Genomic DNA, 24,619 nt, shown 5'->3' on the forward strand with positions numbered 1-24,619 from the left:
GGTCCTGGGATCAAGCCCCACATTGGGCCCCACACTTAGCAGGGAGTCTGCTTCTCCCTCTCCCTCTGCACCTATCCCCCATTCGTGCTCTTTCTCTCTTAAATAAAGAAATAAATAAAATCTTAAAAAAACAAAAACCAAAAACCTTTTCAAACCTTTCCCAGGCCTTCCATGAAGGTAGCATCACCCATTGGTTCTACACTTTGGTGGGCATGTGAATCACACAGAGAGGATGCTAAAATCAGATTCCTGGGCTCCACCTGCAGAGTTTGTTTCTGTAGGTCTGGGGAGGGGCCCGAGAATACGATTATCTGAAAAACTCTGGTTCTGCTGGTGCTGTTGGGCATTGGGCTATTTTTTAAATAGGAAAGAGCTGGACCAGATGTTTCCAATTTCTGTTTACTCCCATTGCCTGACTTTTTTTTCTTAATGCTGACATCATAGGGGGCTGCTTGCTGTGGAGGACCTCTGGGGAATGGGCGCAACATAGCCCTGCCTCAAACCTTTCATGCTTCTTGGGCAGCGTCTTTCGGGATCCCCTCACACCTAGGATAAAACAACTAAATGCTTTTCACAGTTCTGCCTGTTTTCTCTTCTGTTTCGTTGCTCTCTTCTACATGGTCTGCTTTAGCAGAAGTTTCCCTGTGAGTTTTCCGCCAGTTCCTAGCATATCTACAAGCTACCGTCTTTCCTTCTGTCTATATCACTAATTACCTTTCTGATTCCCCTTCAGATCAATGCTTGCCACTCATCATTTCTCCTCATTTTATATGTACCTTTTAAATATTTTTACAGCCATATAAAAATTCCATTTGCGATACATCCTGTATTTATTGCTTTACTGCTCTTTTTCTTCATGTTCATTCAATACTGCAATATGCAGTCATCAGGAAACAAATGATACCCCCTGCTATTGTAAATCTGCTTACAAATTATATAACATTTTCTAAGCCATCAATTTCTTCTGTATCTTCTTTAGTAGGCTTAATTGCTGTATGTATAGGCACTATCTTTTGACCTCTTTGACTATTGGTTTAATCGATCACTTATGATTTCCCAATGTATTAAAAAAAATTTTTTTTTCAGTTGGGGTATGATTTAAATTCAGTAACATTCACCCTTTTTAGTGTATAATTTAATGAAAAATGCAAACAGTCCCTTAGCGACCACCCCAGTTGAGAGACAAGGCAGTGCCTTCACCGGAGAAAGTTCTCTCTTGCCCCTTTGCAGCACTCCTTCCCGAGCCCTTGGCAAACCTGAGCAGTTTCCTGTCCCTGAAATAAAAACAGAAGTGTTTTATTACATTCAAATTTGAATTTAGTCCTTGTATTTAGAGAAGAAATTTTGAAAGCTGGGTATGAGTAAGCTGTATACCACATATACCAAAAGGTCCTTGGTAGTAAGTATTTTGTTTCATTGACCATTTTGAAATAGAATGAATATGCAGTGTGGCTTTTCATGAGTCTTTGGTTTCAGAATATTACCATTTTTCTCCAAAAAGCCTTCCTTTTCTGTTATTATTTTAAAAGAAAATAATTTAAAAAACCACTTTCTGAGTATGTTCAGATATGAAAGTTTTTGTTCATTTTTTTTACTTACTATTTAATAAACTAGATGAAAGTTAAGTCAGGAAATACATAATTTTTTTAAAGGTAGACAAACTAACATTTCTTTTTATCTTCTTTTTTTTAATACAGGTGTTTGCTTCAGAATGGTAAGTCAATTTTTTGTTTTTTTTCTCCCCCTACTTGTTATTTCTATTTACAGAGATAGAGCAGTTTTCTACTTAGTGCTAGCTTACTGCTTATTTTCTGTCCTTGACAGTAAATGAAATATTTGTATTTTTTCCAAACTACTGCCTGAAATTTTTTTAATTACAGTTGTCTTTTGAAAGTAGTCTATCAAAAACATTACAGCATGCTTAGTTTGTAGTTAATCTTTTGTATGCATTTCAAAAATTCATTTACTGGGATGATTGAATTTTGGCTAGGTATACTGAACATAAAGTGTGGGATCTGCTCCATGTTCTGGATGAAAGAAATCCTCCAGGCAAATCTTGAATTCCAGGATGAAAAATGCCCTTGTTGCATTAAGGAAGTGGTTCTCAGGGGTTAAGACAGGTTAAGGCTCCTTAATGCTTTAAAAATTTTTCCTTTGTTAATATTTTCCTTTCCTAAAAGTAAAAGGTGCATGTGTTTTCACCTACTGTCAGAGCTAGCAGTCACTAGATTAGCTCTCTCTTCCTAACTTCCCAAGAGTTCTAGTATGTTCCTAACCAGTGAAGTCTCCTCCTTTTGAGATAGTCCCCTGCCCCACAGTTCAGATTGTCTCCTCTTTCATTATTATTTTCAGAACCAGCTCCCACATAAATCCTAGCTGTAACCATCTCTGTTTAGTTGGGGGAAGTAGAGTGTATAGATTCTTAGTCACTTTGACCTCCAAGCAGAAGACCCTGTTTTTAAAAAGTTCCAGGAGATAGCATCCACAAGAATTTAGTATGATGTAGTTAAAATAGTTCAAAGTAAAATGTTGCTAGGTTTTCATCTGTCATCATAACTGAATTTAAAACTGAGAAATTTTTAAAAGACTGTAAAGAATAATAGGAGAAATAAACTTACCTAAATGCACAAATTCCTATAGACAGTTATAACATTTGTGTGGCAAGTCCACAGCCAATGGAAGACATCAGAAACTTTTAATTGAATACTGTGTACTGATCATAATTCAGTATTTTCCCTCAGTGATTGAAAATCTTAGGATAATCATCATTTGGAGCCCAGACAATGTAATTCAGTGTTAGAAAGTTATTGGGGGAGTGCAACTGAATTTTATGGATCCCAAAACACATCATGGAAACTGTTTTCTATCAGTTTATTTTCTCATAATGTGCTCATCTTTACTGAAAGTGGAATTTAATAAAATTTACCCTTAAATGAAGGTTCTTGTAAACAGAGGAGTGATTGTAGGTCAGCTACGTGATTTTTGTCAAGGACTGTAGGAAAAAAAATTATTATTAGTTACATTTTTTGATGCTGGATTTTGTTTCACTAATTTTCTCCTAAAACCAGTACACAGAAGGTGAAGCTAAGAAAATAGGAGTGGTTGGCTGGGTGAAGAATACCAGCAAAGGCACTGTGACAGGCCAAGTGCAAGGCCCCGAAGAGAAAGTCGATTCCATGTAAGTAGTAAGACTAATAATGCACTCATGTGATTAATGAACTTATTCTAATGTTTCATTAAACAATAAGAATAGTATCAATGGGGCGCCTGGGTGGCTCAGTGGGTTAAGCCGCTGCCTTCGGCTCAGGTCATGATCTCAGGGTCCTGGGATCGAGTCCCGCATCGGGCTCTCTGCTCGGCAGGGAGCCTGCTTCCTCCTCTCTCTCTCTGCCTGCCTCTCTGCCTACTTGTAATCTCTCTGTGTCAAATAAATAAATAAATAAATCTTTAAAAAAAAAAAAAAAAAAAAAAAAAAAAAAAAAAAAAAAGAATAGTATCAATGGACCAAATTCAGTTTGTAGATTCTAACTAAACTAACATGCTTTTAGGCATACGAGCTCCTTGTTGGTATACCTCCTCAGAGTTGGGATGGAATTTGTGCATTTAGGAATGGATTTCCCACTTGGCCAGGCCCTCCAAAAGAGCAATGGCGTCATTCTCCAATCTATTTCCCCCACGTCTCTTCTAATGTGGGGGAAACAAACATCTTGGGCCCATGTACCTCTCATTCAAAGTGGCTGTGAATAAGCAAAAGCCTTTGGATGGTTTCTGAAGTTCTTTTAATTAATTAATTGACGATTGATTGATTTTTTTGAGAGTATGTGAGCATGTGACAGTGGGGGAAGAGGGGAGGGGCAGAGGAAGAGGGAAAGCCTGCTAGAGATTTCTAGCAGGCTCTATGCACAGCACAGAGCCTTACATGGGGCTCATTATCACAACCCTGAGACCATGACCTGAGCCGAAATCCCAGGCATTCCTGATCTTAAAGTTCTTTTTTAAAAAAAGATTTTATTTATTTATTTGACAGAGAGAGAAACAGCGAGAGAGGGAACATAATAAGCAGGGGGAGTGGGAGAAGCAGGTTTCCTGCCAGAGAGCTTGATTCCAGGGCCCTGGGATCATGACCTGGGCGGAAGGCAGATGCTTAATGAATGAGCCACCTAGGTGCTCTGGTTCTTAAGGTTCTTAAAGTAAACTTCAAGGCCAAAAGGCTGCTCTCTCTTTCTTATTAAGTATCTTGATTATCTAACTGTAATTTTATTTTTACTGTTGGTAAAAGTGTGTTTTATGAGTTGTATGGTAACCATAATGAGTCCTTGTGTTCCAAAGGAGACCAGATTCAGTAGTAATGAAAAAAGTGCCCTGTCATATTCAAAGGCCTTATCATTTCAGTTTCATAAATTCCATTGTTCTCTGTAGTATTTTTTTAATAAAAAATAGCTAATGTTTACTGCAGATTAGCAGTATTAGGCAATATGGTACACACTTCAAGTGGTTTATCTCATTTAATATTCACAATGGATCTTATGAAGTAAGTGCTAAGTCATACCCAATTTATTTTATTGTTTGCAATTTATTTTTGTTTTCATTACTTAATGTTTTCAGATCTCAAAAGTAATACTTTTTTTGCTTATTGTAATAAGTGAAGTAATAAGATGCAGAGAGTTAAAAAAGCAAAGCTAGTAATCTGCCCCTTCTCTTCTTTCCTCCCCTTGATAGAACACGGGCCTGTGGCCTTGTGAAGATTTTCTGAAGCTTTCTCTTTCATTTAGAATTATTTAAGCATTTATAGTTAGGATTTTGCTTGTTTTTACCAAAATAGACTACTTTATACATATTTTTCTATAACTACTTTTTCATTTTATAGCTATTCATCAATCAGTAAACAAATAACCACTAAGTCCTTATTTTTTCTAATTTCTTTACATATAAGTACATACTTTTTGTATAAAATTATACCCCAACTTGGAAAGTGGGGTCTAAAAATTTAATTTTCATAAAGTATGTGGTAACAGTTAAGGAAAAACAATAATTTTCAGTAGGATTGCCCAAAATGCAGATAAGATTGTGAGACTTATGTTGTGTAGAACTAAGTAGTTCAAAAAATGATAAAGTGCCAAATGACTATGAAGTATTGGGAATGGGGGCTGCACGGGAGGATAGATGCTCATGTCTATCACGTGATAGCCTAATCCATGCTATAGCAGATTTCTGATTAATATCCTTCACATACCCATATGATACATTCTGTCATTTTTTCTTTTCAATCCCTGCGTTACCCCTCTTCCTTCCTAGTACTACCACTGATTTGTGTTAGCAACTGGCTTCCTCCCCTGTTTGTTTCCATATTCACAGTTTTGGGTTGTGTTCAGTATTTGCTTTTTAAAAATGGGATCATGGTGTATACACTTCTCTGCATCTCACTTTAATATTCAAAAATATCTCCAGGAAACAAACAATTTAATTTTTAAAAGTTCAGAAGGCATGAATAGACATCTCTCCAAAGAAGACATTCAGATGGCCAATACATATATGGATAGATGCTCAACATCCCTCATCACCAGGGAATGCAAATCGAAACCACACTGAGATATCTCCTCACAACTATCAGAGTGGCTAAAATACAAAACACAAGAAACAAATTTGATGAGTCTGTGGAGAAAAAGGAACGCTCATGCACTGTTGATGGGAATGCAAACTGGTGGAGTGACTGTGGAGAACTGTATGGAGGTTCCTCAAAAAATTAAAAATGGAAATACCATATGATCCAGTAAACTAGTATGGGGGATTTACCCAAAGAAAATGAAAACACTTATTCAAAAAATATATATGTACCTGTATGTTTATTGCAGCATTATTTATAATAGTCACATTATAGAAACAGCCCTAGGGTCTACCCATAGGTGAATGGTTAAAGAGTATGTTACACACACACACACACACACACACACCCTGGAATATTACTCAGCCAAAAAAAAGAATGCAATCTTGCCATTTGCAACAACACGGATGGACCAAGAGAGTATAATGCTAAGCAAAAGTAGTCAGAGAAAGACAAATACCGTATGATACCACTTGTGTATGGAATTTAAGAAAACAGATGAACAAAGAAAAAAGAGACAAACTGAAAAATGGACTCTTAACTATAGAGAACAAACAGATGGTTATGAAAGGGATGGGTGGGTAGAATAAGTGAAGAGGATTATGGGTACACTTACCATGATGGGCACTAACTAATGTATAGAATTGCTGAATCACTATAGTGTAGACCTGAAACTAACAGAACACTGTATAGTAATTATACTAGAATTAGAAAACAAAATAAAACAAAAATATATCCAGGAAAACTCACCCAAATCAAATGGTAGAGCTTTAATCCATTCTTTTTAATAGTTGCTTAATATTCCACAGTATTAATGTGCCATTATTTATTATCTTATTGCTGAGAATTCTTTTTCTTTCTCTCTTTTTATTTTTCCAAGTAAGAGCAATGCCATAATAAATATTTTACTGGTGATTTTATATTTGAGAGATAGATTCCCAGAAGTGTGGTTTGTTGGTTGACATGTCTGTGTACTGTTAATTTAAAAAATATTTGTCAGACTACTTTGCAAAACAGCTGTAAACAATTTACATTTTTTTCTATTCATCCTGTGGGCAATTGGTATTATTACTCTCTAATTTTCTTTTATCTGATTGGATATAGAGTGATGTATTATTTTTTTCACTGTAATTTGCATTTCTCTAATTGCTGGTTATTTTGAGCATGTTCATGCTTATGGCTATCTGGATTTGTTCTCATGAACTAACTTCCTTTCACATCCTTTCCCCATTTTCCCATGGAACTGTTTGTCTCTTGCCAATTTTTAAGAGCTCTTTTTATTTTTATTTTTATTTATTTATTTTTTAAAAGATTTTATTTGACACAGAGAGAGAGAGATCACAAGTAGGCAGAGAGGCAGGCTCCCCGCCAAGCAGAGAGCCTGATGCGGGGCTCGATCCCAGGACCCTGAGATCATGACCTGAGCCGAAGGCAGCGGCTTAACCCACTGAGCCACCCAGGCGCCCCCTAAGAGCTCTTTTTATATTGGTAATGATTACTAACTCATTATCTCTTATCTCTTTTGCAAGTATTTTCCCAAATCTATCCTTTGCCTATTCATTGGTTTTGTTTATTTATGATAGCTTTTGCAACATAAATTGTTTTAATTTGTATAAACTCAAATACGGTTATCTTTTCTTTCTGGTTAAGAAACAGATTGTAGGGGGTGCCTGGGTGGCTCAGTTGTTAAGCATCTGCCTTCAGCTCAGGTTATGATCCCAGGGTCCTGGAATTGAGACTGATGTTGGGCTCCCTGCTCAGCAGGAAGCCTGCCTCTCCCTCTCCCATCCTCCCTGCTTGTGTTCCCTCTCTCTCTGTGTCTCTCTCTGTCAAATAAATACAATCTTTAAAAAGAGAGAGACAGATTATAAGTGTTGTTCTAACTTTTTTATGCTTTATTTATTATATTTAGCATTTATTCCATCTGGGATTTGTTTTTTATTTATAATATGGGATTGGGGACTGTTTTCTACCAGATAGATAGCCAGTTGTGCCAGCAGTATTATTAAACAATCAGTCTTTCCCCGTCAAATTGGAATACATTTTTTCATATATTGAAATAGCGTATTAATTGGATATTATTCCTGGGTTCTCTGTTCTGGTCCCCTACTAGAGCTACTCATCTATTCCTAGACTAAGACTCCATATTGATTTAATTACAGTGTCTTTGTAGGATATTTCCTTTCACAATTTTTTTCATTCATTTATTTGCTTCCTTGGGCACTTATTTTCTCTCTAAACTTTAAGATACTCCTTTTCATTTAATTGGAATTATATCTGTTTTTTATTTTTATTATTTATTTATTTAAAGATTTTTTATTTATTTGAGAGAGAGAGAGAGAACATGCACTCATGGTAGGGGGAGAGGGGAGAGAGGGAGGGAGAGAGAGAGAATATTTTATTTATTTATTTTTTTAATTTATTTAACAGACAGAGATCACAAGTAGGCGGAGAGGCAGGCAGAGAGAGAGGGGGAAGCAGGCTCCCCGCTCAGCAGAGAGCCCGATGTGGGGCTCGATCCCAGGACCCTGGGACCATGACCCCAGCCGAAGGCAGAGGCTTAACCCACTGAGCCACCCAGGCGCCCTGAGAGAGAGAGAGAATCTTAAGCAGACTCTAGGCTGAGTGCAGAGCCTGATGCAGGGTTTCATCTCGTGACCTGAGCCAAAAGCAAGAGTTGGATGCTTAAACGACCGTGCCACCTAGGTGCCCCAAGGAATTATATATATGTATATATTTTTTAAAACTTCCCTGATGGTCTTACAGATGTGCTTTCTAAAATAAACTTTCAGAGTACCTGGCTAGCTCAGTGGGTAGAGCATGAGACTCTTAGTCTGAGGGGTTAGGAGTTTGAGCCCTTATACTGAATGTAGAGATTATTTTAAAAATAAATCTTAGGGGCATTTAGGTAGTACCATCAGTTAAGTGTCCAATTCTTGGTTTCAGCTTGGGTCCTGATCTCAGGGTCCTGGGATCCAGTCCTACACTGGGCTACCCACTCAGCGGAGAGTCTGCTTGAGATTCTCTCTTCCTCTCCCTTTGCCCTTTCACTTGTGCTGTCTCTCTTTTCTGTCTCTCTTTAAAATAAATAAATATTAAAAAAAATAAAATCGGATCTTAAAAACATCCAAAACTTTATTTTTTAGAACAGTTTTAGATTTACAGAAAAATAGTAAAGATATTATCAAGAGTTTCCATATACTTCTCACCCACTTTGCCCAAGTAACATTTTACATTGTCTGATACATATGTTACAATTAATGAGTCAGTATTGATGAATTAGTATTATTGAAAGTCCATGGTTTTTCAGATTTCTTCAGCTTTTACCTAATAGTCCTTTTCTCTTTTAGGAACCCATATTTTACTTGCTATTAATTCCACACTTTTATGATATTAAGAGAATTGATATTAAATCTTCCCATCTAAAATTGTGGATATCTTTTCATTTGCTCAGATTTTTAAATTTATCCTTCAATATGGTTTTGTGTTTATCATCACATAGATTTTGTGCTTTGCTTGCTGACTTTATTCCTAAGTCTTTGTCTTAGTCAGTTTGGGCTATTATAACATAAGTCCCATAATCCGGGTGGTTTATAAACAATAGAAATTTATTTCTGACAGTTCTGGAAGCTGGAAATGTGAGATTAGAATGCCAACATGGTCAGGTTCTGGTGGGAGTCCTCTGCGAGGTTGCAGACTACCAACTTCACATTCTATCCTTATATGGCAGAAAGAGCACTAGTTAGCTCTCTTATTACAAGGGCACCAATCCCATTCACCGGGGCTCTACCCTTATGATCTAACCACTTCCGAATACCATCACACTGAGATTAAGGCATCAACATATGAATGGGGGGGATACATACATTCCATAGTAAGATTTTATTGTCTTTTTAATCATTATGTATGGAATATTTTTCCCATTTCTATTTCTGTGTGCTTATGCTAGAATATGGAAAGCCTAATGACTTTTGTATATTTATCTTATATCAGGGTTACCGTACCAAATGTTCTCATTAATTTTACTAAGTTTTTTTTTTTTTTTTGGTAAACTATAGTTATTGGATTTTTTAAGTATACAAATATGTAATTAGCAAAAATAATGTATCCTTTTTTCAGTGTTTATTTCATTTGCCAGACTGACCCATCAAGACAATGTTGAGTAATAGCAATAGTGGGCAACCCTGTCTGTATTTGAAATGGTTTTATTTCATCAAGTAGAAGAGCTTGCTATTGATTATTGTTAAATATGCTTTATCACATTGAATTTCACTCTTGCATTCCTTGAATTAAGCTCTTATTGGTCACAGAGTGATATTCTTTTGAATCATTGCTGAATATTATTTGCTAATATTTTATTTAGAATTTTTGCATCTATATTTATAAGTGGGAATATCATTTCTTTTTTCTTTTTCTTTTTCTTTTTTTTTTCTTTTTTACTTATCAGATTTGGCGTTAAATTTATTCTGGCTTCACAAAATATATTAGGAAATTTTACATCCATTCCTTCATTATGGAATAACTTAAATAATATCGGAATTACTGTTATTAAGTTAGCTCAAACAAGTTATGAAATTACTTGGTCCTGGTACCTTCTCAATGCTGGGCTATTAACCACCATTCCAATCTAGTCTATTGTAATAGGTAGGTTTGAGTTTTCTACTTGTTCCCAGATTCATTTATAAGTTTTGTTTTGGTTTGATTTTAAGATTTTATTTTTATTTTATTAATGAGAGACAGAGAGAAACAGAGGCAGAGGTAGAGAGAAAAGCAAGCTCCCCACCCAGCAGGGAACCCAATGCAGGACTGGATCCTGGGACCTTGGGATCATGACCTGAGCTGAAGACAGACACTTAACTGACTGAGCCACCCAGGGACCCCCATTTATGTTTTCTTAGGAAATATCTAGTTTTTCTAGATTTTCAAATTTCTTGCTATGGATTTTATTTATTTATTTGAAAGAGAGAGAAAGAGAGTGAACTCGTGCAAGAGCAGAATGAGTGGTAGAGGGAGGAGAGAAAGAATCCTAAGTAGACTCCGAAGCATGGAGCCTGATGTGTGCAGTTTGATCTCTCATGACCCTGAGATCATGACTTGAGTGGAAATCAAGAATCAGATACTTAACTGAGCCATCTAGGTGCCTCTGGATTTTATATTTTAAAAGTCTCTTTTGTATCTGTGGTTATATATCTTTTGAAAATTCCTAATCTTATATAATTTTATTCTTGCCTCCTTTCTCCTTAATCAGATTCTGGAGGAATTTATCTGTTGGTATATTTTCTTTTCTTTTCTTTCTTTCTTTCTTTCTTTCTTTTTTTTTTTTTTAAGATTTTATTTATTTATTTGACAGACAGAGATCACAAGTAGGCAGAGAGGCAGGCAGAGAGAGAGAGAGAGAGAGAGAGGGAAGCAGGCCTCCTGCTGAGCTGAGAGTCCGATGTGGGACTCGATCTGAGGACCCTGAGATCATGATCTGAGCCAAAGGCAGTGTCTTAACCCACTGAGCCACCTAGGTGCCCCATCCGTTGGTATATTTTAAAAAACAACTTTTGGATTTATTGATCGTTTCTTTCTGTCTTTTTGTTTGTTTGTTTGTTTTCTGTTCATTAATTTCAACCTTCATCTTTACTAATTCCCTCTTTATTTCTTTGTTGATCCTTCTCTAAGTCTTCAACACGAATTGTGGTTTCCTTTAGTTTTAGTCTTTTTAAGTTAATAATGAAGATGAATAGGCGTTTCACTCTGAATAAGCTTTTGGTTTGCTCCATAGATTTTGGTAAAAAGTGTTCTTTTCATTGCTTTTGGGATAGTTTATAATTTCATTTTTAGTTCCTCTTTGAATAATGACAGTGGTCTTCTGGGTATGTGTTTTTTTGAAATATCCAGTGTCCCTTTCTGTTTTTAATAATGTTTTTTGCCTAAAAGTTACTTTATCTGATATTAACAGTTATACACACTTTCTGTGTTACTATAGAATATAATTTTTTCCTTGCATAATTTTCAGTGTTTCTTTCTCATTGTGTGGTTTTGTTTATATTTGTTGAAATAGTTGATGAACAATGTTATATTACTTTGAAGTGTATCTCATTATGTTTTATATATGTCCTTTGCAAGCAGCATATAGCTGGGTTTTGTTTCTTTATGCAGTCACACAACCTTTGTTTTTAAATTAATGTATTTATCCATTTAAGCTTAATGAAATTACTCATATTTAGAATTAAATTTGTATCTTACTATGTTCTTTCCCCCTTGTTTTATTCTGCTTTCCTTTTCTTCTTTCTTTCATTTATTTTTATTTTTATTTTTTGAAGATTTTATTTATTTATTTGACAGACAGAGATCACAAGCAGGCAGAGAGGCAGGCAGAGAGAGAGAGAGAGGAGGCAGCAGGCTCCCCACTGAACAGAAAGCCCGAAGCGGGGCTCAATCCCAGAACCCCGGGATCATGACCCGAGCTGAAGGCAGAGGCCTTAACCCACTGAGCCACCCAGGCGCCCCTCTAGACTTCATTTAAATTGACTGTTTTTTATTATTCCATTTTTTTTGTTTCTTTTACTAGTATTTTCCTAGAGGTACAACATACAATCATAACTGGTCAAAATTTGATGTTAATTGATGTCTTACTCTCTTCCCTAACAATGTGAGATCTACAGTACCCTTTAAGTCCATTTATCTATTTATTTAGATGTAATTTAAACGATCTGTTTTAAAGCTCATCAGAAATTATTTCTAGGGTACCTGGGTGGCTCAGTGGATTAAGCCTCTGGCTTTGGCTCAGGTCATGATCCCGGGGTCCTGGGATCGAGTCCTGCATCAGGCTCTCTGCTCAGCAGGGGGACTGCTTCGCTCTCTCTGTCTCTGTCTCTGTCTGCCTCTCTGGCTGCTTGTGATCTCTCTCTGTCAAATAAATAAATAAAATCTTTAAAAAAAGAAAGAAATTATTTTTAAAAGTCAAGATTTTGGGGAGTGGTTTCTGTGTATATGCCATTTTTGTTGTTTTTTTTTCCCCTTGCTGAGTCTTTGGGCTTCTTCTGTACAGGAATATTTTTCATTCTGCCAAATGATTGTTCTTTATTATTTTCCTTCATTTGGGCTGTTGGTGATGTGTTACCTCAGTTTTTGTCTCTCTATATGTTTTTATTTTACCTTCATTCTTGAAAAATGTCTTTGTTGCATATAGAACTCTTAACTTGACAGTTACTCTTTTCCGTACCCTGTGGATACCATTACAGTGTCTAGCACCCATTGTTTTGTTGTGAAATCGGCTGTCAGTTTTACGCTTTGCTTCTTTAAAGTAATTTTGGCGTATTTAAAATGGCAGCAGTGGTAAAATTGCCAGTTTACACTTTGCGATAATAAATAGAACATTAAGCTTGTCAGTCGGTTTAGGTGATTTTCCCCAGTAATACTTAGTTCCTTGGGTACATATGCGGGAGAGGCATGAAGTGAGGTTCATTGGGGGCTGGTTGTTGCCTTCTCCAAGAAGTGAGAGAGCTGGGCTGGAGGGCATTTACAAGAGTGTGCCTAGAATGATGGAGCCTGGAGTCAGGTTTGGGCAAGATGAGAAATGGGCTGGGAAGAAATTGATGGGTATTGAGAACCGGTTGTCTTATTCAGTTGTGGGCCTAAGGACTTGGACAGCTTTTGGGAACACTGTTGTGTTGCACAATGTAGCCGGGAATCAGCGGAGTCAATGCAGAAGGAAAGGGATGGAGTGGGGTTCTGAGACATCTCTGATGTTTCCCGCCCTGCTGTGAGTGAAGTGCTGGTGTGGATAGGCTCTATCACTGGCTTTTTTCTGTGTCCAGTGGTTCCTTAACTGGACTTCATCTGAGTACTGGTAAATGGAACTTCTTCCAGCTGCCTGAAAAATTAGTGAAATTTCACACACTTTGGGGTTGTCATGATTTTCTTTTTTCACTGCTTTTTATTATGGGATTTTCAAACCTATCCATGAATAGAGAGAATGGGACAACAAATCCCATGTATCTGTTACCCAGCTTCAGTAATAATTTCTGCCATTCTAATTCCACATAGTTCTCCAACTTGTTTTTTGCTTTTCTCATTGTTAAGAGTATATAAGAGTATATAAAGTATATAAGAGTATATAAAGCCAATCGTATTATGCACCTGTAAGTTAGGTTGAACAATGTGAAACTGTCAATTTGACAAAATTTTAAGGTACAAACCGGCAATTTCACATTTTTTAATCTAAAACCTTTACTGTTTTTCTCTGACAGAAACTCTATGTGCGTGTCAATGTATTTTTCTTTTCTTTCTTTATTTCTTTATTTGTTTGACAGCCAGAGATCACAAGTAGGCAGAGAGACAGAGAGAGAGAGAAAGAGAGAGAGAGAGAGAGGAGGAAGTAGGCTCCCTGCTGAGCCGAGAGCCCGATGTGGGGCTTGATCCCAGGACCCTGAGATCATGACCTGAGGCAGAGGCTTTAACCTACTGAGCCACCCAGGCACCCTCAATGTATTTTTCCAAACCCAGAGCAGATCTATCTCCAAATACCAAAGTGCATTCTGTCACAGGTCTGCTGCATCTTCCCTGAGGCTTGTTTTTTTCCCAGGGTGGGTCTCTGCCTGCTGGACAGCCATCATTCTCATGCTGCCCTTTGTCCCTTTCTTGTGAAATGGGTTCCTGTTTTCTCAATCGTATTTTCATCATCTTTGATTTATTCCTTTGTTTTGTTGAAGCATAATTCTCCCTAAGATTCCCAGGAAAGGTACCAGAGAGACAAAAAGTTTGTACCCTTGTCCGCCTTCATTTGCCCTCATACTTGATTGCTTGTTCAGGTTATAAAATTCTCTCCCCTCGGGGTGCTTGGGGGGCTCGCTAGGTTAAGTGCTGACTCTTGATTTCTGCTCAGGTCATGATCTCAGGATCGTGAGTTCTAGGCCTGTGCTCAGCGGGGAGTCTGTGAGAGACTCACTCTCCCTCTCCCTCAGCCCCTGCCCCTGCTAGTGTGTGTGTACATTCTTTCTCAAATAAATAAATCTTTAAAAAGAAATTCTATGCCCCAAAATATCACCCACTCAGAATTTTGAAGGCAAAACTGCATGACTTCTTGTGCTGCTGTCATTCTCCTACAAAGGAGTGGCAGTTATGTTTATTTCACTCAGAAAGCTTTTTAGATATTCATTGTATCCCTATTTTTCTGTGTTTCACAGTTATCTGCCTTTGTCCTTCTTTTTTTGTTTTTTTAAAGATTTTATTTATTTATTTATTTGACAGACAGAGATCACAAGCAGGCAGAGAAGCAGGCAGAGAGAGAGGCAGGCTCGACGCGGGGCTCGACGCGGGGCTCGACGCGGGGCTCGACGCGGGGCTCGACGCGGGGCTCGACGCGGGGCTCGACCCCACAACCCTGGGATCATGACCTGAGCCCAAGGCAGAGGCTTTAACCCACTGAGCCACCCAGGCGCCCCCCTTTGTGCTTCTTTTTAATTGCATTTAAATGCTGGTCTCTCAGAGGAGGAGAATCCTCTGTCTCTTACCATTTCTTGCCTGCTCTCCCCTCTGTTCTCTTCCTTTGAAACTTGCTTGTGGACCTCATCCTCTAATTTTCATTTTTTCCTCACCTAGTTTCCAAACTTGGTTATCTGAAAACTATCTTACTTTCGTCTTCCAACTTTCTGATTAATTTTGTTTTTGTTGCGGTGTTTTGTTTCTGCTTCATAGCTCTTCATGTTTTCTCTAGATCTCTCTGAGGGCATTTTCTGTGTGTGTGTGTGTGCACGCGCGGGCCCGCGTGTTGTTATCTTCTGCTTTTTTCATTGTTTCTGTTTCCTCGAAGTTCCTCCCCCCACCCCTTCCTTGCCTTTCCTTGTTTTTGGTTTGCTTATTTTTGTTCTTTGTTGTTATACTTTACTGACAATCATATTTTCAGTAACTTCCTCATAAATATGAACAGCCATGAACAAACAGACTTTTAAGGAAATTCTCCAACATGTAATTATAACTGTTGGCTGGAGGAATGGTGGAGAAACAGGGAGAGGTGGCCTTTTTGTTGGCAAACCTCCAAAATGTTAAATCTGTAGGTCTTGCCTTCTGTTTTTCCTGGTGCCTCCAGTTCTGGACACTTCTGCGGTGGAGTCAGGAGAGATGACTTGCTGCTCCTCCGTTTTGGGTTTTGCAGTCACTTACGCGGAAGCTATCTTTTGTTTTTCTGTGTAGTTACTTATCCCACATCTGCTTTCCTTTGAATGTATTGAAATCTCTTGCTCAGGTTATAGTTCTGTATCAGCTGGAACTGTTTCAGCTGCAAGTTAATAGAAAGCCAGACTTAGAATAGAGAGACCAAACAGGGGTTCATTTTTCTCAGTAACAAGAAGTCTGGGGGTCGATGCTTACTGGGCTTGGTTCAGTAGCTCTGTGGTGTCCGGGTCAATGTCTCTGTGATTCTCTTAGCCTTTCCTTCGTGGTCAAAAAAAGGGAAAGTGCAGCTGCACAGAATATCCATAATTAAGGCCTGAAGAAAGCAAGGAGGGATAATGGTTGCGTTGCTTTCCCCGAACTTGCCCAAACAGACATCTGCGAGTGTTTCACTGCCTTGCATATGGTCATATAAATACTCTTTGCTACAAAGAAGACGGGGAAATTGGTTTGGCATATTGATTCCCTGAACAAAATTAGTGTCCTCTGGGCCAGGAAGAAGGGGAGGGTAATGGGTAATAATAGATAAACCATGAATGATGTCTGCTACCTTTTTTTGCATTTTGATGCTATCATTTTAATGGGGTTTCAGGTAAAAGGAGATAAGCATACCACGTTTAATTGCACTGTGAAGATTAAGTGAGAAAATCCACGTAAAGCACTTAGCACAGAGCCTGGCGCAGAAAGTAATAAATAAACATTTGCTATGGTTATGGGACCGTGATTCTCCATCTTTGCACTTGTTTTAGTGGCAGTTGGACTGGCCAGGTGGAAATGCCACTAGGCTCTTGGATATATGGGTCATCCCTGCAGAGAACCTGGGCTAGAGAAATAAATTTGGTTGTCATCACTGTTTGGGTAGTGTTTGAAGTTCTGTGCATGGATGGGATTATCCAGGGAGAGCTTTTGTGATGACAAGCAAGCAGGAAGCACACATCAGAGAATGTAAATCAAGCTTAACCCACATGATAAATTGGGATGTCATTACAAATAAACATATTTAGATTGTGGAGAGTGAATTTATTCTTCTAGCAGCTACTTTGTGCCATATATTGTTTAAAGTACTGAATTATCCAAAAATTAAACCGCCATTGAGAGATGTTACAGAAATAAGTGGTAAGGTCAGACCCCATGTGCTATATTTATAGTTATATAAATATGGCCTTATTTTCATCCTGTTATTAAAAAAAACTTTACTTACTTAAGAATGCTATGACATCAAAAATCAGAATTAAATTGTCTTCATAAACACAGGTGTGTTTTCTTCCTAAGTTATTGAAATGTGGAGTTCAATGGGGACCATCATTTGGAGGTGGTCTGGCTGGGACTAGAGCAGCTGTGCTCTCTTCTTGCAAAGGAACCAGCAGCGTCCCAGGACCAGCTACAGATCTCCGTGCTTCCTTCCCCTTCTGTGTTTCATTTTCTCAGAAGCAATGACTGATGACTTTCTTCTGCAAATTGCACTGTGTGATTCCAATTGTGGCGGTAAGATCTGCCAACATTTTTTGATGTGCAGAAGCCATTTGAGTCTTTTGTTTTAGAAAACCTGTTCCCTCCCCCCCCCCCCAAATTCAACAAAAATATATTTACTATTTCTTGGTAATCATCTTTTGACTAAATCTATCCAAAAAATATTTTTCTTTGAAACTAAGTGGTAATTCTGAACACACACACACACACACACACACACAAACAACACAAAAAACTAAAAACATTTGCATTTGGAGACATTGAGCCAAATTCTAAAATTAAAATTCCATCTTGATTGGTACATATTTTTAAAACCATATGTCCTGTATCTGTACTCTGCACTTGTAAGCATCGCTGATGGGCTGGAGTATGTACTCTAGATAGCGATCAAACGCTCTGTGGCCCGGACAACGGTGTCACAGCACAGGGAGTGCTTGAAGGTGGGGAGGGTATTTAGACTGGAGAAAAGAATACTTGAAAGAATTGTGATCGTTTACTTCAAGTATTTGGAGGGCTGATATGTGGGTAAAGATGAATGTTCTCTGTTGTTCCAGAGGGTGAGAATTTTGGGTATAGCAATGGATGAATTTGTGTATTTCAGTTCACCTTGACAAAGAATTTTCCCATAAAGACATCTAATATATCTAATGGAATTTTAGACATGACTAGGAGAGGTCTGCATACTCTATCCAGGGGTCAGATTTGGCCCACTGCCTGTTTTGTAAATAAAGGCTTTTGGGAGCACAGCCACGCCCATCCATTCGCCTTTGCTCTGCTGTTGCTTTTGTGTTAATGTGGCAGAGTTAGCAATTGAAAGAGACCAGATGACCACAAAGCCTCAAGTATTTACTATCTGTCCCCTTACGGAAAGAATCTGCCAGCCTGTGGTTGAGATAGCAGACTGGTCAGGGATGTTGTGGAAGATCTTATTGGGTGGTAAGTTAGTGGAGGTGACCTTCTAGATCCTGCCCAGCTAAGGTTCTGTGGCTGTCTACAAAGTTGATAATGTACATGAATTTAAAATGTGTTCATAGTTTAAGAGTTAAAAGTAGAATAGGGGTGGATTCACTGAAATCATTCTGTTTATCTCTTCCACAGATATTTAGCATTTGTGTGAGATGGCCAATTTTAACAGCCTTCTGCTCTGAGAAATGCCATTGTTTTGAACTTCTAGTTGTTACAGCAGTAGATTGGAATAGGTTTTGTAAACAATTAGGTAGTGTCCAATTCAAAGTTACTTAAAATTTTTGAAAATAACTTTTCTCTGGCAGACCTTTAGTGGTGTGAATTTCTATGGAATCAGAATTGCTAGTTTTTCCTAACCTTTTCATCAGGGGATCTCAAAGCATTGAGCTAACACTTTTATGCCCTCCCTATCCATCAGTATTTCTTATATGAGCACATGGGATTGTTAAGGAAATTCCTTTGGATGTTCTGTATGAATGTGTGTGTGTGTGTGTGTGTGTGTGTGTGTGTGTTTTCCAATCAATGTTCTACTGAAATACAGAAGACTTGGACATTTTTTAGGGCAAAAATTAATTGAGAAGGTGTAATTTTGGAAAAAATTTTCGTGTGACGTGATGATATAAATCATTCCAATGAGAAATTAGAAATAAAAAATATCTATAGTGGAACTGGTGTTCTCACATCAGGTTTTAGACCTGAGCCATTTATTTTCCTTTGGAATGTAACATCTTTATTAAAACTGCTTAAATTCATGGTTTTTGCTTTAAAAGTTTATATTTTAGATATGTGAATTTGGTAAGATAATCATATTTAAGAGATGCATAATGCAGCACTAGTTAATTTTTTAAAGATTAATAGATTTTATTGTTAAGAGAATTTTAGGATTACAGAAAAATTAAGTACAGAAAGTAGAGTTCCCATCCGTCCCCTCACATCTGCCCCCCAACCCCACCCCTCTTTCCTTTATATTATAAAGATCATATGTTAGTGTAGCACATTTGTTACAATTGATGAGCCAATATTGATACACTGCTATTAACTAAAGCCCATAGTTTACATTGGAGTTCCTTCTTTGTGTTGTATATTTTGTGGGGTTTTGACAAATTATAATGACATGTATCCACCATTGTAGTATGATACAGAACAGTCTACTCCACCTATTTATTCTTTCCTCCCCCTCCCTAACTGCTGCCAACCAGTCATGTTTTTACTGTCTCCACAGTTTTACTTTTTTCGTAATGTCATATAGTTGGAATCCCATAGTGTTCAGCCTTTTCAGATGGGCTTCTTTCACGTAGAAACATGCCTTTAAGATTCCTCCATGTCTTTTCCTGGATTGAGAGTTTCTTCCTTCTTTTGGGGTGTGTGTGTATGTGTGTGTGTGTGTGTGTGGTTGTGGAATTTATTTCAAAAAACAGATTTTGGTTAGATGTATAGTCAATGTATACATTGAATTTTAAAAGTTACAGAAACAGTGACATTTTTTAAGCTTTTTTTTTTTTAAATGCTTTTTAAGAGAAATTTTAGGTGTATAATAAAATTGAGAAGAAGGCCTAATCATATCCCATATATGCCTTCCCCCACACATGCAGAACTTACCCAATTATCAGTATCACTCACCAAAATGGCACTTTTTTTTTTTTAAACCAAGGATGAACCTGCATTGACACATTGTAACCACACAAGGTCCACAGTTTACCTTGGGGTTCACTCTTGGTGCTGTACATTTTGTAGCTTTGGCTCATTTCCTTTTAGAGCTGAGTACTCCACTGTATGGATGTACCACAGTAAGTTTATCCATCTAGTTATTGAAAGACATCTTGGTTATGAGATTAATTACTTTTTAAAATATAAATAAAATAAATACACTTTTAAAATATTTATTGTCATATATTTTAAAGTTAACTTACGTATGAAAATATGGGCATAAAATATTTTTTAAAAAGATACCTCAATTTTCTTAGCAGCTTTGAAACCTGTTCCAGTGTACCCATTATAAAATAAATGTGTTAATTCTTTTTTTTAATTTGCAGGTTTACATGGTTGTTCCCAAAATTCAAGTGCTATAGAATCATATGGCCTAAAAGATGTAGGCCTTGCCTGTTTTTCCAAGATCATAGTCTTACACATTTTTACTTATGCGCATAAAACATGTATATATGTTAAAAATACATATGGTATAATCCTGTTATTATAAAAAACCCATAACTATATATGCCCATATGGTTACATTCATCTCTTTATCATTTGCAAAGATGGAATCATGCTATACATATTATTCTGCAAGTTTTAAGCATTTCACAGTACTTTGTGGTACTTTGTGTTTTGTGGATAGCTTTTCTTAAAATCTGAAGTTTGGTTGACATACAGTGTTCCATTAGTTTCTGGTGTACATCGTAGTGATTTGACAAGTCTATACTTATGCCCTGCTCACCATAAGTGTAGCTACCGTCTGTACTACAACACTGTTATAGTACCATGGGTATCTTTTCAGGGCAGTTAAGTCTCCTTTTAAATCCCTGCAGAGTATTCCACTGTATGGATCAATCTTAATTTAATCATCCATCTACTGTTGGACCTTCATATTGTTGTAACTTTTTGCTACTACGAATCTCGTTACAGTGAGCATTCATATTTATGTATGCATTTCTTTTTCATTTATTCTGTAATTATTTATTTGGCTTCTTATGTGTCCCAGGGAGTTCCAGGTGCTGGCATTCATCAGTGAGCCAGAGATGATGTTCAATTTCTTGTGTGGGGAAACCCACAATAAATAAACAATAACTAAACTAGATACTTTCACATAGAAGGGAGTAGTGGTGGTTTTCCGACTTCAGATGTGATGGCCAAGGAAGAGGTTTCCATGGAGGTGACATCCCAGCTGAGAGCTGCATGGTGTAGAGGAGGCTGCTGGTTTGTGATTGAGCCTGGGGGTGTGTGTGGGGGTGGGGACAAGCAGCTGTGCACCTGGCAGGGCAGGGCAGTGGGAGCATCTGCCTGGTACAGGCAATGAGGATGCCTGTATGTAGGGAACCTGAAAATGAGAAAACCAGCTAAAATTGGGTCACTTTTTATTACCACCCTGTGCCAGTAATTCTAACCAATAACACTAGGTCCCCCAACGACAACACGGACATTGTGTTCTTATTTCTATATCCCTGTAGTTTTGAAGTACTGATTCCTAGACATGAGTCAAACAAAGGTATGTGCTTTTTTTTTTTTTTTTAAAGAATTTATTTATTTATTTATTTGACAGAGATCACAAGTAGGCAGAGAGGCAGGCAGAGAGAGAGGAGAAAGCAGGCTCCCTGCTGAGCAGAGAGCCCAATGCAGGGCTCGATCCCAGGACCCTGAGATCATGACCTGAGCCCAAGGCAGATGCCCAGGCACCCCTTTTTTTTTTCTTTTTTAAATTTTTAATTTTTTAAATTACTTTTCAGTGTACTAGAATTCATTGTTTATGTACCACACCCAGTGCTCCTTGTAATATGTGCCCTCCACAATACCCACCACCAGGCTGGCCCAACTTACCACCCCTGAATCCATAGTCTTTCATGGAGCGCAGACATTTACTTATATTTTTTAAAAGATTTTATTTATTTAACAGTCAGAGATCCCAAGTAGGCTGAGAGGCAGGCAGAGAGAGAGGGGAGGAAGCAGGCTTCCTGCTGAGCAGAGAGCCTGATGTGGTGCTCCATCCCAGGACCCTGGAATTATGACCTGAACTGAAGGCAGAGGCTTAACCCACTGAGCCACATAGGCGCCCCAGGTATGTGCTTTTTAAATGTAAATTGGTAGTTCACTTTCAATTATAAAAATTAAGTATTTTTCAGATAAATACTGAATAAACTAAGGACTCATGAATGAAGAAGTTTTGTTTTATGTACTTTTGTGAGTAAACAATAGTATAGATTTAAGAAATGGAAATGAAATAGTCATCCATAAACTCACTGTTTAAAAATAAATACAAACAAACGCAGGTATTATTTTGATTAATAATGGAACTATTTGTTTCTCTTTTGCTGGGATATTAGAGTCAAGATCCTAGTGATTTTAGAAAATACTCATATTTAGGAAGTTATAGGACTATTAGGCTTATCAGAATTCACATAATATTTTAACCCTATTAAGGTCCTGTTGGAACAGGCATTTCAGTCAATCATGTGGAGAAGGCATGCCTGCATGGGTGAGGGGACTTACTTGCAGAATGGGGCCTCAAAAATTATAATCAGTCAGGTCCCTTATTGGATTATAACTTTGGGAGATAATTTTTGTTTTAAGGTTTTATTCATTTATTTGACAGACAGAGATCACAAGTAGGCAGAGAGAGAGTGGGAAGCAGGTTCTTTGCTGAACAGGAACAGAGAGCCCCATGTGGGGCTTAATCCCAAGACCCTGGGATCATGACCTGAGCAGAAGGCAGAGGCTTAACCTACTGAGCCACACAGGTGCCCCTGGGAGATGATTTTTAACAGTTAAAATACTCTATCATGATAATGTTTTATCCAGCAGGTATTTAGTATGTATGTGTCTTCCCATGTTCCCCTGCTAGGTGCTGGGGTACAAAGATGGTCGAATGTATTGTGACAAGTCCAGTCTATGAGGGAAAAAGAGGCAACGGGTTGATTCAGGCCACGGTGGGGCCTGGGAATGGAGTGAGGTGGGTGAGGGTGTGTGTGTGCACGGTGCAAGGGTGCCCCTCCTGCCTTAGGGAGGATTCCAGGCCGTGCCTCTCTTTTGGCCTCTTGGGCCACTGTTCTTTTCACTGACTTTTAGTCCCTCCACCATACCACGCTCTTGCACACTTGGGACTTCTGCAGGGGCTGCTCTGCCAGCCTGGAATTTTTACCTCCAAGCCTCTCTGATGATTCCCACCCACCCTGTTAGACCCTCTCAGCGCATGCTCTGCTTCTTCGAGAGGCATACTATAGCTGTTAGGGAGAATTACTTGCTTACTATCTACCATCTGTACCCCAAGAGAATGCTTTCAGCTGCTGTAAGGAATAGGAAACCTGATAAACAAGTGGCTCAGACAGAGAAGGGTTGGTTCTTCGCAGATGTAAAGGAGGCTGGAGACCAGAGCACGTTGGAGGTAATTGTCTTACTATCCGCATCAGCTGTTTGTTGTGAAGGATTCTCTTGGTCTTTCCTTCTGGTTATAAAATGACTGCCCCCACTCCTAGCCTCACCCACATTCAAGGTTGAAGGAAGGGACAGCTCTGGGTCTATTGTTTACGTCTTGGAAGCAAACTTTCCCAGAAGCCTGCAGCACACTTTCTTGTTTGTGCCACTGGTCATCCGTACCTGTGACCAGCTTTTCCAGCACCTGGTGCGGAAGGTAAGTGTTTTGTGTTTTTTTATGAGATGGTCAGTCTGCTGCGGCTACAGGAGGAGACAGCAGCTTCGGAAAAGAGTATTATACTTGAGCTCTTTGAGATGGTGGAGTTGGCCTGCCACACAGGATCACAGGGGAAAACACCAGCACGGTCAGGAGGGAGCAAAGGGAAGGTTAGGCCAGAGCCTGCATCAGGGTTTCCAAGAGAAAGGCAAGACAGGGCGTGGTGAACAGTTAAGGATTGGGTAGTTTGAAAGATTCCAGAGGGCTTTGGGTTTTAGTTGCCCGGTACCTGGCCCTGGGATTCACGGGTGTGAGAGAGGAAGGGGTAGGGCTCTGGATTGTTTTGTTTGTGTATTAAAGGTATACTCAAGGCTGAACTCTGCTACTTGGAAGAATTGGTTAGTCCCCAGGAGAGGCAGTCTCCACTTTCCCCTCCGCCAGCCAGAAGGTTTTTTAAGACGTCAAAACATAATATACAGAAAGTTAAAAAGGTATGGGTATACACACACACGCGCACACACACACACACACACACACACACTCATACAATACAGTGAGAAGGGATAATTATCATGTGTTGGGTTCACTGTTCAACAATGTTCATCACACCCCTCTAGACTCCTTACAGGAAGGAATTGTATGTCCTGTTCTTCCTTGATTTCTCAGTGCCTAGCACGGTACCTGGTATGCTGCATGGTGACATGTATGTCAGGAAAAGAATGGAGAATAAGGACATTCCAGGAGAAAGGAATATTTAATACAAAGGCATTGAGCTGAAAGAGCCTCCATTGTGTGTTTTGGGGATTAGCGGAAATTGAAGCTAGCAAAGTGGTTTGGGGTTAAACTGTGAGAAGCCTTGAATGTCATGGTAATTTGTCCTCTCCCTGTATTAGCACTGGGGAGTTGCTGGAGAGTGTCAGGCAGGGGAGTGACCATAGGATTTGGGGGTCAGCATAGTAAACGTGTTGGTACTGTAGTGTAGGAACTGGTGAGAGAGTGATTGGAGTCCGGGAGGCTCATTAACAGTATCTAACTGGGGTTTATTATGGTAGAGTAAGGGTAATTTGGGAGAATTTGGAGAA

At 38.5% G+C, this 24,619-nt stretch overlaps 1 protein-coding gene across 5 annotated transcripts in view; it reads left to right on the plus strand.

Annotated features, from left to right (window-relative positions):
* The window catches only part of ACYP2 (acylphosphatase 2), a 180,996-nt gene that overhangs the window by 14,388 nt on the left and 141,989 nt on the right, over nt 1–24,619 (plus strand). For all 5 annotated transcript variants that reach the window (XR_009357209.1, XM_059187667.1, XM_059187664.1 and 2 more), the window contains exons 2-3: nt 1,698–1,714; nt 3,069–3,178. Coding sequence is in view for 4 of the 5 variants with exons in the window: in XM_059187667.1 (XP_059043650.1) it covers nt 1,698–1,714; nt 3,069–3,178 (127 nt within the window). In the remaining variant the exon portion in view is untranslated. The remainder of the gene's footprint in view (nt 1–1,697; nt 1,715–3,068; nt 3,179–24,619) is intronic.

Source organism: Mustela lutreola, chromosome 9 (assembly GCF_030435805.1).
Source record: "Mustela lutreola isolate mMusLut2 chromosome 9, mMusLut2.pri, whole genome shotgun sequence".
NCBI classification, from domain to species: domain Eukaryota; kingdom Metazoa; phylum Chordata; class Mammalia; order Carnivora; family Mustelidae; genus Mustela; species Mustela lutreola.